We start from the raw sequence: 14,458 nt of genomic DNA, 5'->3' as shown, positions 1-14,458 counted from the left end.
TCTGTTAAAGCTTTGTTGGGGATATGTTTATTCTACAAACATACAGACTGTCCATTACCAATATTGGTTATGGAGTGTCATGTGCAATTTTCAGGTGAAGGGAGATTTGAAATACATCTATTGTTTTATAGATTTTTGTACTTTATAGATTATTATAATTTATTGCTGGTGAAAACTTGTAAAATTATAGCTGCTGCTTCCTGCCATTGGTGACATTGCACACATGGGATAAATTTCAGTGTGAAATATTTACGTGGATGGTTTCCATTTTGCACTTTTTTTTCCTGGCATTGTGCGTGTTGAATCAAGACTAAATAATGTCTTTAGTTACGGTGAATTGGAGGATGAAGCAACAGTTCAACTGGGTGCAAAGGTACCATTGTATCAATGTTTAAAATAGTATGTACATTTTTCAAAGGCAGTTGCCATATTCCAATTAGCCATTGGTCTCTTCTATCATTAGAGAGATACAAGTGGTAATGGTTTAAACTGAGGGTCATCATGCCTCAGGGAAAGGGAGAGGTTCGGAAGGAAATTTCTTCACGATGAGCTCAGCTGGTACGAGAATTGAACCCACTCAGGTGATATTCTGTGTCACAGATCAGCCGTCCAGCCAACTGAGCAGTCAGTGGATTCAATTCCATATTGGTTGAGGACCATAAAAGACTCTGCTACTCATTCTCTCCCTTTGCTTGAGGCATTGTGATCCTCAGGTTAGATAACTATCAGTTGTGTATCTCAAAGGCGAGAGCAGCCTGATGGTCCAGTGGGACGAGGGTGATTTTACGTTTTTACTGCTCTTGTTTTTTTTTTGCATAATACTTTGTTTCTAATTTAACTATAAATATGCAAATCTGTTGGTCAAATTTGGAAGCACAGTAGGTTGGATCTAATGAATTTCTGAATAGTACGGGTGAAGATGCAGGAAATACAAGACCGAAGCACTCCAGTTCCATCTGCTGAATGTGTGATTGTATATTTGCATGAGCAGTTTCTGTTTATAATGAAGCAAGTGACGGAGTTGATATTTTGAATCAGCCTATTTGGACATTTTGTGATGGACCTTCAGGGTGGGAGACAATCAAACCTGGCCCTTTTGATTCAGAGGTTCACAGTGCCAAAAGAGCCCTTATTATTTAGTCGACCACTCCTTTATTTGGAACAGATTGCACCCAGGAATTGCTATATTTGGAACGATATGTTTTGTAATGTCTCTGTTACTAAAAATGTAAAATATTTAAAGACTAGTTTTAGTTCCTCTATCCTTCACCACTGATCTTTTTGGTGTACAACTATTCTCATTATAAACATGCATTCAGATTTATAATGGAATACCTTCCAGTGTTAAATTGCTTTAATGTAGAGACATGTACTTTGAAACAACACTGCAATGTGAACAAGATGTTTAACCTATTCAAATCAGGCCCAGAGGTTTTTTTTGGCATCGATAACTGATAATACTTGTTTGCTGTCTTTGAATTATAAGCAAATGAAGAGCACATATCTCCTTGAGGTTGTGCTATCTCAGCATTATTGCAACTACACAATTGCAGAAGGTGCACCTTTTACCTGTTTACCTCATTCCGCCTCACAAACCAAGACGCCACACACACCATCAGTTGAAGGGACGCCTGCAGACTAGTCAGTGGCACTTACTACTTACAGGAGATAGGAGGAGATAGAACACAGACCGGGTGACTGTTTTGTGGAATCCATCATGTTCCATGCCAATGTTTCTGTCTCAGGCCTGTTGTGCTCCTGTGAAGCTCAATCCAAGCTAGAGGAACAGTACCTCACTTTCTGCATAGGGTTCTTACAGTACTCAAGATTGAGTTTAACAATTTGAGTGTGGACACTTTGTTTCACGTTTTTACCTCCACACCCCCAGGATCTCTGTGGGTTGTTCCCAGCAGAGCCAGTCTATTTTCAACTATTCACACTTGCCATTAGAACACATGCAACATTTTTTTTCTCCCCCATCTTACCTTCAGCTGTCCCTTTGTCTGCGTCCCTTTTGTCTGTCACTCTCCTCTTTCTACCCCCCCCCCCCCCCCCCCCGCCCCGCACCTTCTCACCCAACCATTCTCCCACCCCTCCCTCTCCAGGCTGTTTTCAGTTCTGATGAAGGAACACTGGACCCAAACCTTCTGAGTTTCTTCAGCACTTTTTCTATTTTTTGTCTTTGTAATCCTAGTTCGCTCTTGCTCGTATCAAATTTGATATGTTCTTTACAACATGAATAAGACAGAATTGCCGGTTAATATTTCCTCAAGGTTCACTTTTGTAGGATTCACAAATGTTCAGCTCTTCCGACTGCTTACTGTCTGCAAGATAAGCCTTTGTACAATTGTGTTTGAAGAAATCTCCAGGATATAGGAGGCAGCTGAATAAAGTCTGTACTCCTCCTCCTTGCCACCATATTATGAGAGGAACTCTTGCTGCTCATCACATCGCGTGACTTGTCCGATAGGTTTGCTGCTACCTTCTTTCTAGTGGAGATCTACAAGACCAGTTTGCTGTAGTTTGGTAGTGGAAAATGACTTGATAGTCTAATGAGAGGAGGCATTTTTTTTTAAAACAAGGTTTTAGTTATTCCCTGATTGCATCTATGAGCAATTTATATTAAGATGTCAGATTTTGTTACGGAAACTATGAGGAAGGCCCTCGTGTGATCCTGGATAAAACTGCCAAATATACATTACTGGTTCCTCGCCAGGATTGTAATTTTTTTTAAGAAAGCAGGCAAAATGTGGGATCCAAGTTCTTAGTAAAAGAATTACGCAACAAGAAGTTATGTTAATTATTGTAGTGATTGTAATGAGGTCAGCCGGGTGAACCTCATAGAATAGAAGGTCAAATGATGCTGATGGCAAAAAAGAGTCATTGGCTCTCATAGTTTTTGTGAGCATGTTGATAATGGAGTGTATTACAACCTTGAAGTAGCAGTGAAAGATATGACTTACTCAGCTGAACAGTGGACATTAATAGTAAAGGATTCACTTTTAATCTTGATAATGCTCAAATTTTATGTTACTATTTTGCATTCCCTTGTAGCATATCATTTACTAACCTCTATATATCTTGCATTCCGAAGTCAATTTGATCAAGTTGGAATTGTCTCAGCCTTTATTTGTAAAGACAGTTGGGAATAATTAATTTGATTTTGTGGTCTGTTTGACCAGTATTTATAAAAGAACAATTTCCCCAGTTTTGATGCAGATTTCCTGTATCCCTGTAATTGTTAATTAAAGAATTCCTAAGTATATTCACTTTTAAACATTTATTTCTTACTCTCCCTAATAACTTTAACTGGGTTAAGCAGACACAACAGAGATAATGGGAACTGCAGATGCTGGAGAATCCAAGATAACAAAGTGTGGAGCTGGACGAACACAGCAGGCTCCTGTGACGCTGCTTGACACGCTCAACAGTATAGGCCATCTTAAGTGCTTATCCACGGGTGTGGATCCTGGCTTATCCTCTTGAATGCTGAGACCAACATCAGTACAAAGCATTTGGTCAGCCCCGAGTCCTTTTGCTGTGCCACCACTGCAGAAACATGTCGCCAGTCTTTGTTGCTATCTTCTCTTTACGGCCACTGCTGCCACCATGAGACCACATTGTGCCAGTCTCTATAATTCAGTCTTTGTTGAAAGTGCCAGGTCCTGCACTGGGCACTGGGCTTCCGCCGTTGTCGACGGAAGCACAGCTCAATTCTCTCCAAGACAAATCTTTGTCTCTGATGTGCTGGAAACCTTGATGTCGTCCTAGCTCTCCTCACAAAGATAAGTATAAATTTTTAAAAAACATTGAAAGAAGAAAAAGGAAGTGCATAAATCAACTGATGAGCCATTTGAGGTTGATGTTAATCTTTGGGTAGGATGCAGTATTAACAGAGAGCTTGAGCAACTATCCTATTTGACTAGTGGTTAGGATTTGGTACCCTCACCACAGCTACCCTGGTTCACTTCCTTCTCCGGTAATGACAATTAGGGGCTCTTGTACAAGTGGTAGCATTCCTGTCACTGAGCTAAAAGACCTGGGATCAAGTCCCACCTGCTGCAGGTGTGTAATGACATCTCTGAGTTAGTTGTTGATTAGAAAATATCTTCACAGGTGGAACAGGCCGTTCGACCCAACTGGTTCCTGCTGGTGTGTAGGCTCCTTTCCACACAAGTGTTGTCCCATCTTGCTCATTTACCTAATCAACATAACCATCTATTTTGTTTTCATTCATGTGTTCCTCGTACTTTCCTGTCAGAACACCAATGCCTCAACCACATCAGATAGTTCCATATCCTAACTGGTGTGAACAAATTAACTTCTCTTGAGTTCTTTACTGGATTTAATTATGACTAACTTATATTTGTAGTACAAGGTCAGGCCTGTCTCATAAATGGAGACCGCATCTTTGTGTCTGTCCTATTGGATCTCTTAACAATTTTGAAGATTTCTATTTATTATTCCTTATTTTTCTCTTTTCCAGAAACAATACCAGGCTGTTCAATCTTTTCCGATAAGGATAGCCTCTCAGTTTTGGCATAATTGCAGTATCTTTTCTGCAGCTTCTACAGTACCTTGACTTCCTTTCTTAAAATAAGGAAGACCACAGCAGTTCACTGTACTCCACTTGTGGTCCAACCAAGGTTTTTTGTGAACAAAGAGGCAGTTGAGACATTGGATGGACTAAAATGATAAAGATGATGAGTTGGGATGGCTGGCTATACTTAAGGTTTGTTAAACTACTGAAACTGGATCAGTTACATCTGAGGATACTTAGGCATATGCAGGTGAGAACTGAGAAACATCAATCACAATAGTCCAATCCCCCTTTGTTACAGGCATAATAGATAATAAAATGTGAGGCTGGATGAACACAGCAGGCCAAGCAGCATCTCAGGAGCACAAAAGCTGACGTTTCGGGCCTAGACCCTTCATCAGACCCTCTCTGATGAAGGGTCTAGGCCCGAAACGTCAGCTTTTGTGCTCCTGAGATGCTGCTTGGCCTGCTGTGTTCATCCAGCCTCACATTTTATTATCTTGGATTCTCCAGCATCTGCAGTTCCCATTATCTCATCTTTGTTACAGGCATGGTGTTAGTTACTGGAGAAATGTTGTTTTAAAAAAAAAGCTAGGACCTACAGCCAGCCAGAATGTTTGGGAATGATGGTCTAGGACAGAATTGACAGACACTTGGACAAATGTGGATCAATTAGGGAAAAACCACACTAATTGAAAGGAAAATTCTGTTTAGTCAATTCAGTTGGTATTTTCACTGAGGCAAGAGAGATGGTCGATGAGGGTAACAGAATTGAGGTGGTATATGTGGAATTCAAGATTTCTATTTGACGAAAGTCCACATGATGGGTTGTCAGCAAAGCTGGGGGCCCTAGAATAAAAGGGACAGTGCCAAATGGATACAAAACTGGTTCAGTGACTGGGAGCATCATAGTACTGATGCATAGTTACTTATAGTGAAATACCCCTGAGGGCCAGTATGAGGACAACTGCTTTTATTAATATACATTGATGATCTAGATTTGGGCATGCTGCATGTACAAGTAGATCTTAGTGTGTAATGTAAAAGAAATAGTGATCAGTTGCAAGAGGTCATACAAAGAATGGCTTATAAAATGCGTGGACATGTAGTCATTAAGATGTACAGCATGGAAGTAGACCCCTCGGTCCATATAAATGAAATATCATACAGCTAAGTTTGAGGTAGGAGAAGTGAGGAAAAGCTATATAAAATAAAACCTAAAATTTTAAAGTGGGTGACCAGGCAGAGAAACCTGGGGGTTTCTTTACTCAAGCTGTTGAAGGTGGCAGGGCTGGTTAAGAAAGTGGTTAATAATGCATCTTGGTTTTTGGGCATTATTCATAGACAGAAGGAGTGCAAAAGCACCAAAGTTGTAGCAAATCTGTGTATAATACACTGGTTTGGCTTCATTTGAAGTATTCTGTCTGTTTCTGGTCATCACATTTTAGGAAGAATATTGGTAAAATTAGTTCCAGGGATGAGAGCCTACAGTTGTGAGGATAAATTAGAGAAGCTGGCATTGTTTTCCTTGGAGAAGGTTAAAAGAAAATTTAATGCAAGTGTACAAAATCATGAGAGATCTAGATAAAGTACATAGGGAGAAACTATTTCAAATGGTACACGGCCAGGAACTAAACAACACTGATAAATGACCGAATTAGTATTTACATGATATTTTTTAAACATAGTTTGTGGTTAGGATCTGGAATACAGAGATAGATTCAGTAGTAGGTTTCAAAGGGAGATTGAATAGTTATCTAGAAAGGAAACATTTCCAGGGCTCTCTAAGCAAAAGGCTGATGGGTGGGCCAGCCTGGACATTCTATGCTGAATGTTCACCTTCTGTCCTGTAACCATTCTGCAACTATGCAGCATTAATATAACTTCTTTGCATTTCACATCTGTCCTCTAGAGGTGAGTCTGTGCTCTGTTAGCATTCTTTATGATTTTGTTCATTTGTTTGCTGCTGGTAGCAACTTAAGTGTTACAGAAAGAATATGGGATAAATTACCCCCCTTTTGCTTACCCCTTGTTAACCACAACAAAATCTTACAGTTTGAATGGGTGTCAGTAAACCTTTTTTGAAGTGTGGCGCCTTTAAATAATACAGGTGAAACAAACATTTTCTTGTAAAGTTTGAGTAAAAACGTTTGTTTTTACACAATTTCAACAAAATGACCCGCGACATAAGTGTACCGAAAATGTTTCTTCCTTCAAATGTACAGACATGAACTTAGGCTGTTAACTGAGGAACAAAACAAATCGCTTGTTTAAACCTTTAAGGTGGGTTGCATTGGAGGCCACCCAGATTGCTTCTGTTGGGTCTCTGATGATAAATGAAGGTTGAAAGCCTTCGGGTTTTCACATGAAGATCTGACTGTGTGCTTTTGTGGAGAAAAATCTTGCAAATGTAGACAAGCTTGGTTTCTCACCACCCGAGATGTCTGTTTGTATAAACTAGTGTTCCTTTCTCCTTGGGAGGATTCGCCCTCTTGTGCCTTATTAGTCCCATGCCCACCTTGCCCTTGGCTGCTCTTGGAGTAATGTGTTTTCTCAAATTAGATTTGATCATGGCACAACAATCAATCCACCATTATCCACACGTGATACAACATTAGACGCTGGCTGCCAGACCATGGATGATGAAAGTAACTGTTCACATTTGATTAAAATAAGCTGCTGTCTTCATACCCCTCTTGGTCAGGTTTTGAATTCATAGAATGTCTGGGGGCACATTGTGTCGAGAAAACCTCAGATATACAGTCAATGAGCTATGAGTTCTATCAATGGTCTTGTTTTTTTGAAATTTTTTTTGAGACAATGAGGACTGCAGATGCTGGAAGTCAGAGTCTATAGGTGAGAGGCTGGAAAAGCGCAGCAAGTCAGACAGCATCTGAGGAGCAGGAAGTTCAGCGTTTCGAGCCAAAACCGCTCAAAGTGTTGACTTTCCTGCTCCTCAAAAGTTGTTTGACCCATTATAGCTTGTCCAGTCTCGCACCTGTAGACTCCGTCTGAGCAGAATTTATAAAGGGTCACCTGACCCTTGAATTCAAAGTAAATTGTTCATATGCTATCTAACTTTAACAACGTAAAATGTCCAGACATTCATAGGTATATCAAGTGAGGAATAAGAAGCATGTATCCTCCTTACTCTTCCTACCGAAAACAAACACTGTCATCTGTGCTAGTTTAATTTGCCAATTATTGTCAGTCTGTAAGCTTTTATTGATATTGTCTGTGTCTTGTGGAAGCATTTCTTTCTATTAGCTATACCCATTCAATTTAGTGTCATCCATTATTTATTCCAAATCATTTATGTAAATGTTGCACAGCCAGCACTGTTCTTGTTGAGGTCGGTTGGCTCGCCGAGTTGGTTTGTTGTTCTGCAGATGTTTCATTACCGTGCTTAGTAACATCTTCAGTGCAGCCTCTGATGAAGCGTCGGTGTGTTTTCCCACCTGGCTTTTAAACTCTGGAGTCCATCGTGACGGATTAGCTCACTTCTGGGTTTCCTCCTCAGTGGAATGTATATGGAGTCAAGTTCAATGTGTTTATCAATAGTGTGCTTCCTGGAGTGCCATGCATCCAGGAATTCTCGTGCTTGTCTCTGCCTAGCCTGCCCCAGGATCTTGGTGTTGTCCCAGTCGAAGTGGTGGTTCTCCTTGTCCATGTGGATTATGATGTGGATTGAAAGGACCACCACTTCGACTGGGACAACACCAAGATCCTGGGACAGGCTAGGCAGAGACAAGCACGAGAATTCCTGGAAACATGGCACTCCACAAAGCATGCTATTAATAAACACATTGAACTTGACCCCGTATACATTCCACTACGGAGGAAACCCGGAAGTGAGGCAATCCATCACGACGGACTCCAGAGTTTAAAAACCAGGCGGGAAAACACACCGACGCTTCATCAGAGGCTGCACTGAAGATGTTACCAAGCACGGTAATGAAATGTCTGCGGAACAACAAACCAGCTCAGCGAGCCAACCAACCTAAACACCCACAACCCGAGCTACAGATCTACTCCGAAGCCTTTACACCACTGTTCCTTATGAAACAGCACTTTCCCACATTTTGGATCTGATCGCTGTGTGGCCTCTGACGCCCTACTCCTGTTTTATTCTTCTATAGCCAGTTGGCTGTCTTGTTCTTATAATTATCTCCTGACTCTCCATGTTCTAAACTTAGTCAAGAATTTACTATGGAGGTAATTTTTCATGAAGTCTTTTTTGAAGGTCCAAGCAAAATGGACCAGAAATTCTGTTGACTACATAGTTGTAGCGGCTGTGTGGACTGGAGTTGGACTTTGGTGACCACATGATAAACCCGATAAAGCTGACTTAGAGGGAATTAACCAGGAAATTTAAAAATATGATTGGCAATTAGTAGTATCTGGAAGCCTCCAGAAAGATTCCTTAAATGCTGAGAGCTTTGATTTTATTTAAGCTTAATAGTCATCCAAGAAAATTAAAGAATTGAAAAGATGCTTCAACTGCTGACCTGGACCCTGAATCATCACTGAGCCATTGGATCTGACATTCCCAATTTGACACAACTGGATACAGAACTCTCCTAGCCTCTACAGAGTCCTCTGTCCTCTGTCCTCTGCCCCAGACACACCCCCCCCTTTTAAAATGCATGCTGACTGCTCTATTTATACATGCTGCTTTCAGAACTTTTCAATTACATGTTAATTAATGATAACGAACATCAACTTAAATCACAGGTTTGATTTGGGTTTGAATTGGAGTTAATCTACATTGAACAAACATGATTTTCCTCAACATCCATGTAAGTGATTTACGTAGGCTTGAAGTAAAGTACCTCATTTTTGAATCCTTCAATTTGAATTTGGCGAGGAAGGACTGCTTTTGTTTTAGCCACCTTGAATGCTGTCTGAAATAGAGACGTTTTTGTTTCTGTTACAGGATGGAAACAGCTTTTATCCTGCTTTTATTCTGATTAGGCAACTGCTTTTAACCCAACCAATTATTATGCAAATTCCTAGATGTAGAAGTCCTGAACTACCCTGGTAGGACTTAATACAGATTTGCAAATTTACAATAGGAAAACTGCACCAACGTGATATGTTGCTTGTTGCATATTCCGGAAAGTATCACTGTTTTGCATGTTTATAGAATATACAAAAATATGTATAATGAAAGACACCAGCCTTTCACATCAAAGGATAATTACTATGCTGTTAGTTAAATCAGGAAATGAAGCACTTTAATCTTCTGAAGCAAATGATACAAGCAATTGAACCTTTGTGGCATTTCTTTTTCTCGTAACATCGCCTTTCTTCTCCCGCTGTGCCATTTTGTAAAATACTTAACTCCGTTCTTGATCGGTTTTGCTGACTTAGACATCACCTGTTTCTCTTGACATGCACAAAATTGATCCTTGGAATAGAGTTGTAAGGTATGCTTGAATAGTGCAGGAAAGAATGTTTGACCAGTTTTTCCCTTATCTCATTAACAACTAAATGCTCGTTAAAAATAGATGTTCACCCTGTTTTGCTTGCAAACATTTTTCAGAATAAATGCCTTAATCTGTTGTCTTTGATTAACTTGAATACTTTGTCCACATTAGTCTCTTTAATATTGAGTGTATAAATTTGCAGATGAGATGAACTGAATGTGTTGTTGCCTTGCGAATCTGCACCTGTCTGTCTGTCTTTCTAGAACACTGAGCTGCTGCTGTTTTGAGTTGTCATGTAAATCTGTTTCAAATTTTATAACTACCTCATTTCTAATGTATTCTTTGCTACTGCTTTCCTTTTTAATCCTCCTGTATAACAACATATATCTCTAACTCTGCAAGATTTGTACCCAAGTACCTGTACCTAAGATGTACCATTAAAAGGCAGCCATTGTAAAAACTTAACAATAAAGAACATTCATATGTTCCCTCACTCTGTTCTCCACCCCCCCCCCCCCCCACCGCACTCATGCAGTCACCCTGTAATATTGAAGTCACTCTCACCTAAAGTCATTTGTAACTACATGACTTTCTCAAAGGTAAAATGTCCCTGTAGTCCTGATTGACCTGTTGTCAATCTAGGAGGAGACTAGAACAAGAGACCTAGTTTTAAAAATAAGGATCACTTATAAAGATGGAGATCACATTTTTTGTTTCCTCTTGGAGTATTGTTAACCTGTTTTCTTTCCCAGAGAACAGTGGACGCAGGACCATTGAATACTTACAAAGTTGAATTAGATTGTTTTCTATAAAGAAGTCAAAAGACATAAAGGTAGACAATAAAGTAGAGGCTACAACCCAAATCAAGTGTAATCATTATAAAATGGTAGAACAGGCTTAAAGGATTGAATGACTGCTCATTCTTGTTTGTGTAGTCTGTAGTCTTTGGCATGGTTGACCACATGAGTCTCTTCTCTATCCAGTATCATCCAACTATGTTGGTTTTGCACTGACCTCATTAGAATTTGATTTACTTGTAGCCAAAGTGCCTACAATGATTTCTCTTCCCACCTTTATACCGGTAATACTGTTATCTCCCAAATATCGGCCCTTGACCTTTTTCATATTTCTTTATTTCAACAAAACCGGGAAATGTGTGGTGAGTAACTCACTACTTGACTCCCAAAATCCTGCCCTATTTAAAATGCATAAGTCAGACTATGATGAAATACTTTTCACTTTTCATTTTCCTGGATGAGTGGGGTCCAATGTTGCTGAAAATGCCACCACCGTCAAGGAGAAAGCTGCCCGCCTATTTGAATTGCATTCATCAGCTTAGAAATTTACTTCCTCCAGCATTTGTACAAAATGACACTGTGCTAGCATTTCTGGAGAGAGAGAGAAACATTGTGTGCTGCAGTGCCATCATCCCTATCTATTTTGAATAAATAATTCTAAAACTATTCTAAAAGGTATAATTTAACAGAGTTGCAATTTCTTATGGTTCCCTGCTTTGAAAAAAATATCCTCATTGTCTTCCCATTACCAATTAACATGGACATCGGAGCAGAGAAAATAGTCGCAGGAGTAAGCCATTTGGCCTGTGCCTTAATTTTACATGCTAATCTTTCAGCAAAAGTCTTCTGAAAGTCCAAGTGAACCACACCCATTTGGCTCACCCTTATTAACTTTGCTAAATTATATCTTTTGAAATATTTTGATAAATTTGGCGAGCATGGTTTCTGTTTCTTACATACATGCTGACTCAGTTATTTGTTCTTAACTAATTTAGATAGTTCTAAAATACGATCTGTGTCTCCTAATTCATTAGTTGTGGCCTAGATTTTCAATGATCAGATAGCTCTTACTGCCGTGTGAATTGACATTGAGCATGGGGACCCTGAGAGATCCTTGATATGGCAGATTGAGAGAGTTGCTCAGAAACTCAAGATTTTGATTGGCATTTTCCATATATCTGGAACCATCTAAATGTGTTAATTTAAATCAGAGAATTTGGTGTTCTGCTGCAGTTAAGTAAATGTTTTTTTCAGGGAGAGTTAAACTATTAAAAACTTAGACGAAGTCCTAGGTAGCTATTAAACTTAGCTGCCCAGGACCCTGAGCCAGTACCCATATGCACTAATAAACCCCTTGCCCTTGCCCTTGTATCTGAATTGTGCCGCCACTGAATGACAGTGGACCACCACACCACCCTTGTAAACCTTATCTCCCTAGACCTGATAGCTTTCACTTTTCTGGGACGTGTCTTCTGTAGCTGGGATAAAACACCGTGTTACCACCCTCCCTCTGGATCTATCAATACCTGCTTCCTCCCAATGATTCAACAACGCTCCCTCTGCTCAGTACCCACATCCCCTCAGAGGCTCATTGACACTCCTGCTTAGGACTGACACCACCGCTGGCTTCCTCCAATGCCATTTGCAATCCACTGGACAAGCCACCCGCTTCTTGCCCTGAGACCAACCTGCTTGGGGATCTAGCATACCCCTCTATTCCGCCCCAGGATCTGAAATGCTGTCCCCAGTTATCCCAACACCCATCCCTCAGTACTGTCCGACCCACCTCTCCACACCCAGTATCTCCCTCACATCATAAGCTACCCTAATCACTTTACAATCCTTTTCCCACTTGTCTCCTGGCTTTCTACCCAGGTGGCACTTTGGCACCCTCCACCCTGCTGACACTTTCATCTGCCTTATGTATCCTTTCTCATGAGCTGTCAAAGTGGCTATCTCCTAAACTGGACATAGAGAATATGGCAACTTCATAATGTGAAAAATTGGGTATGGTTTGGTTTCCCCCAACTATTCTACTCTGAGCGATGTGTCGGAATTAAAATATGTTATGCATTTCTGAAGGAGCCCTAATCGAAATGTCCTGTCAGAATTTTCGGATTCTTTGAGTATGAAAAATAAATATATGGAGTGGCAATCTGTGTGAGATAGGGACCTATGTAGTTTAGAAAATGCGCTGAAGCTTTAAGAATCACATTTCAATTACTTATAGACAGTTAGCATATAGATCCATACAATTATAGCAACAGATTACTCATGAACTTGAAAGATCTTAAAACATGGTCTTTGACTTTGTTGTTTCTAAACTTGACATCAGTCTAGAGCCCTGGCTGGTCTCTCAAATTTAGTAAGAACTGCCAATGCTGGAGTCAGAGATAACATAGCATGAAGCTGGAGGAACACAGCAGGCCAGGCAATATTAGAGGAGCAGGAAAGTTGACGGTTCAGGTTGGAACCCCTCTTCAGAAAAGGGTTCTGACCCAAAACATCAACTTTTCTGCTTCTCTGATGCTGCCTGGTCAGCTGTGTTCCTTACATTCTACACTGTGCGGTCTCTCAAATTTTGGTGTTTCCTCAGCTTGAGGTCATCCAATCCTGTGCTCGGTGTGATCATACTGAGTCCGATTCACCCGTTTTGGCTGTACTTACTAACTTTTATTGACTGTCACATCAGTAATGCATTGATTTTCAAATTCAAATCCATGTTTTCAAATTATTGTATTTCTTTACCTTTGTTAAATCATTGATTTCACCCATACCTCTTAGTGTTCTTCCAATTTTGGTGTGTTGAACTTTCCTGATTTTAATTACTTAGCTTTTGGCAGTGTACCTTCCACTGCCAAGAACTCAAGTTCTGTAATTCTTTAAAATTCTCTGTAACATATTTGTTCTTTTTCTCTTTTTTTTCCCCCACTTTAAGATTTTCTTAAAACTTTAATTTAACTTTGGCCATCTGGCTCAATATTCCCTTTAGACGTTGCGTGTCAAGTCTTTTTGAGCACCTTATTAGTGTTCATTCTAATTTCTTTTAAACTGTAAAACCTTATAAGTCAGGATATTAGTGTTGTAATTGTGTGTACGTTGGTTATTGTTTCTTCCATAGCAACAGTTAGTACAGACCAGAACATGTTTTGTGATTGTAAATGCCACGGGGTGGCCTGCAGTTGAGAAAGACACTTGGTGAATACAAATTTTGGTTATTTTAATCAATCTTCTAAGCAAATGTTGCATTCTCTCCTGCTGCCAAATGATATACACTCAAATGTGTTTTGTAGTCCATTATACCATAAGATTTTTTTGACCAAGTCACACATGTGTGGAAACTTAGGTAGCTGACTTGTATGTGGCCTGAAAGAAATCCATGATTTTGTTGGGCAATTATTAATATTTTTAACATTTTATTACGATATGTGTCCCTTTTGTATTTTCCTCTTTTGACAGATTTAATACAGGATTGGGCTAGTGATAACGCTCCAGACATCTACTCATTTGTTCCATACACGTGGAAGTTGAAAGTGATGTTCCATCAGTTTGAGATGATATGGGCAGCAAACCAACATAATTGGATAGACTGCTCTACCAAACAGCAAGAAAATGGTAAGAAAATAGTAATCCTTCTCAAGAAAACATTTGAAGCTTTGTTATAATTTTGTACACGCTTGACCAACCGGTTC

The 14,458-nt window shown here is 39.8% G+C and overlaps 1 protein-coding gene across 4 annotated transcripts in view; it reads left to right on the top strand.

The window, feature by feature from the left end:
• The window catches only part of kiaa1109 (KIAA1109 ortholog), a 438,508-nt gene that overhangs the window by 125,898 nt on the left and 298,152 nt on the right, over positions 1 to 14,458 (top strand). For all 4 annotated transcript variants that reach the window (XM_048546322.2, XM_048546500.2, XM_048546414.2 and 1 more), the window contains exon 16: positions 14,226 to 14,381. In XM_048546322.2, coding sequence (XP_048402279.2) covers positions 14,226 to 14,381 — 156 coding nt within the window. The remainder of the gene's footprint in view (positions 1 to 14,225; positions 14,382 to 14,458) is intronic.

This window comes from Stegostoma tigrinum, chromosome 1 (genome assembly GCF_030684315.1).
Source record: "Stegostoma tigrinum isolate sSteTig4 chromosome 1, sSteTig4.hap1, whole genome shotgun sequence".
Lineage (NCBI taxonomy): Eukaryota > Metazoa > Chordata > Chondrichthyes > Orectolobiformes > Stegostomatidae > Stegostoma > Stegostoma tigrinum.
This window is presented reverse-complemented; position numbering and strand designations above follow the sequence as displayed.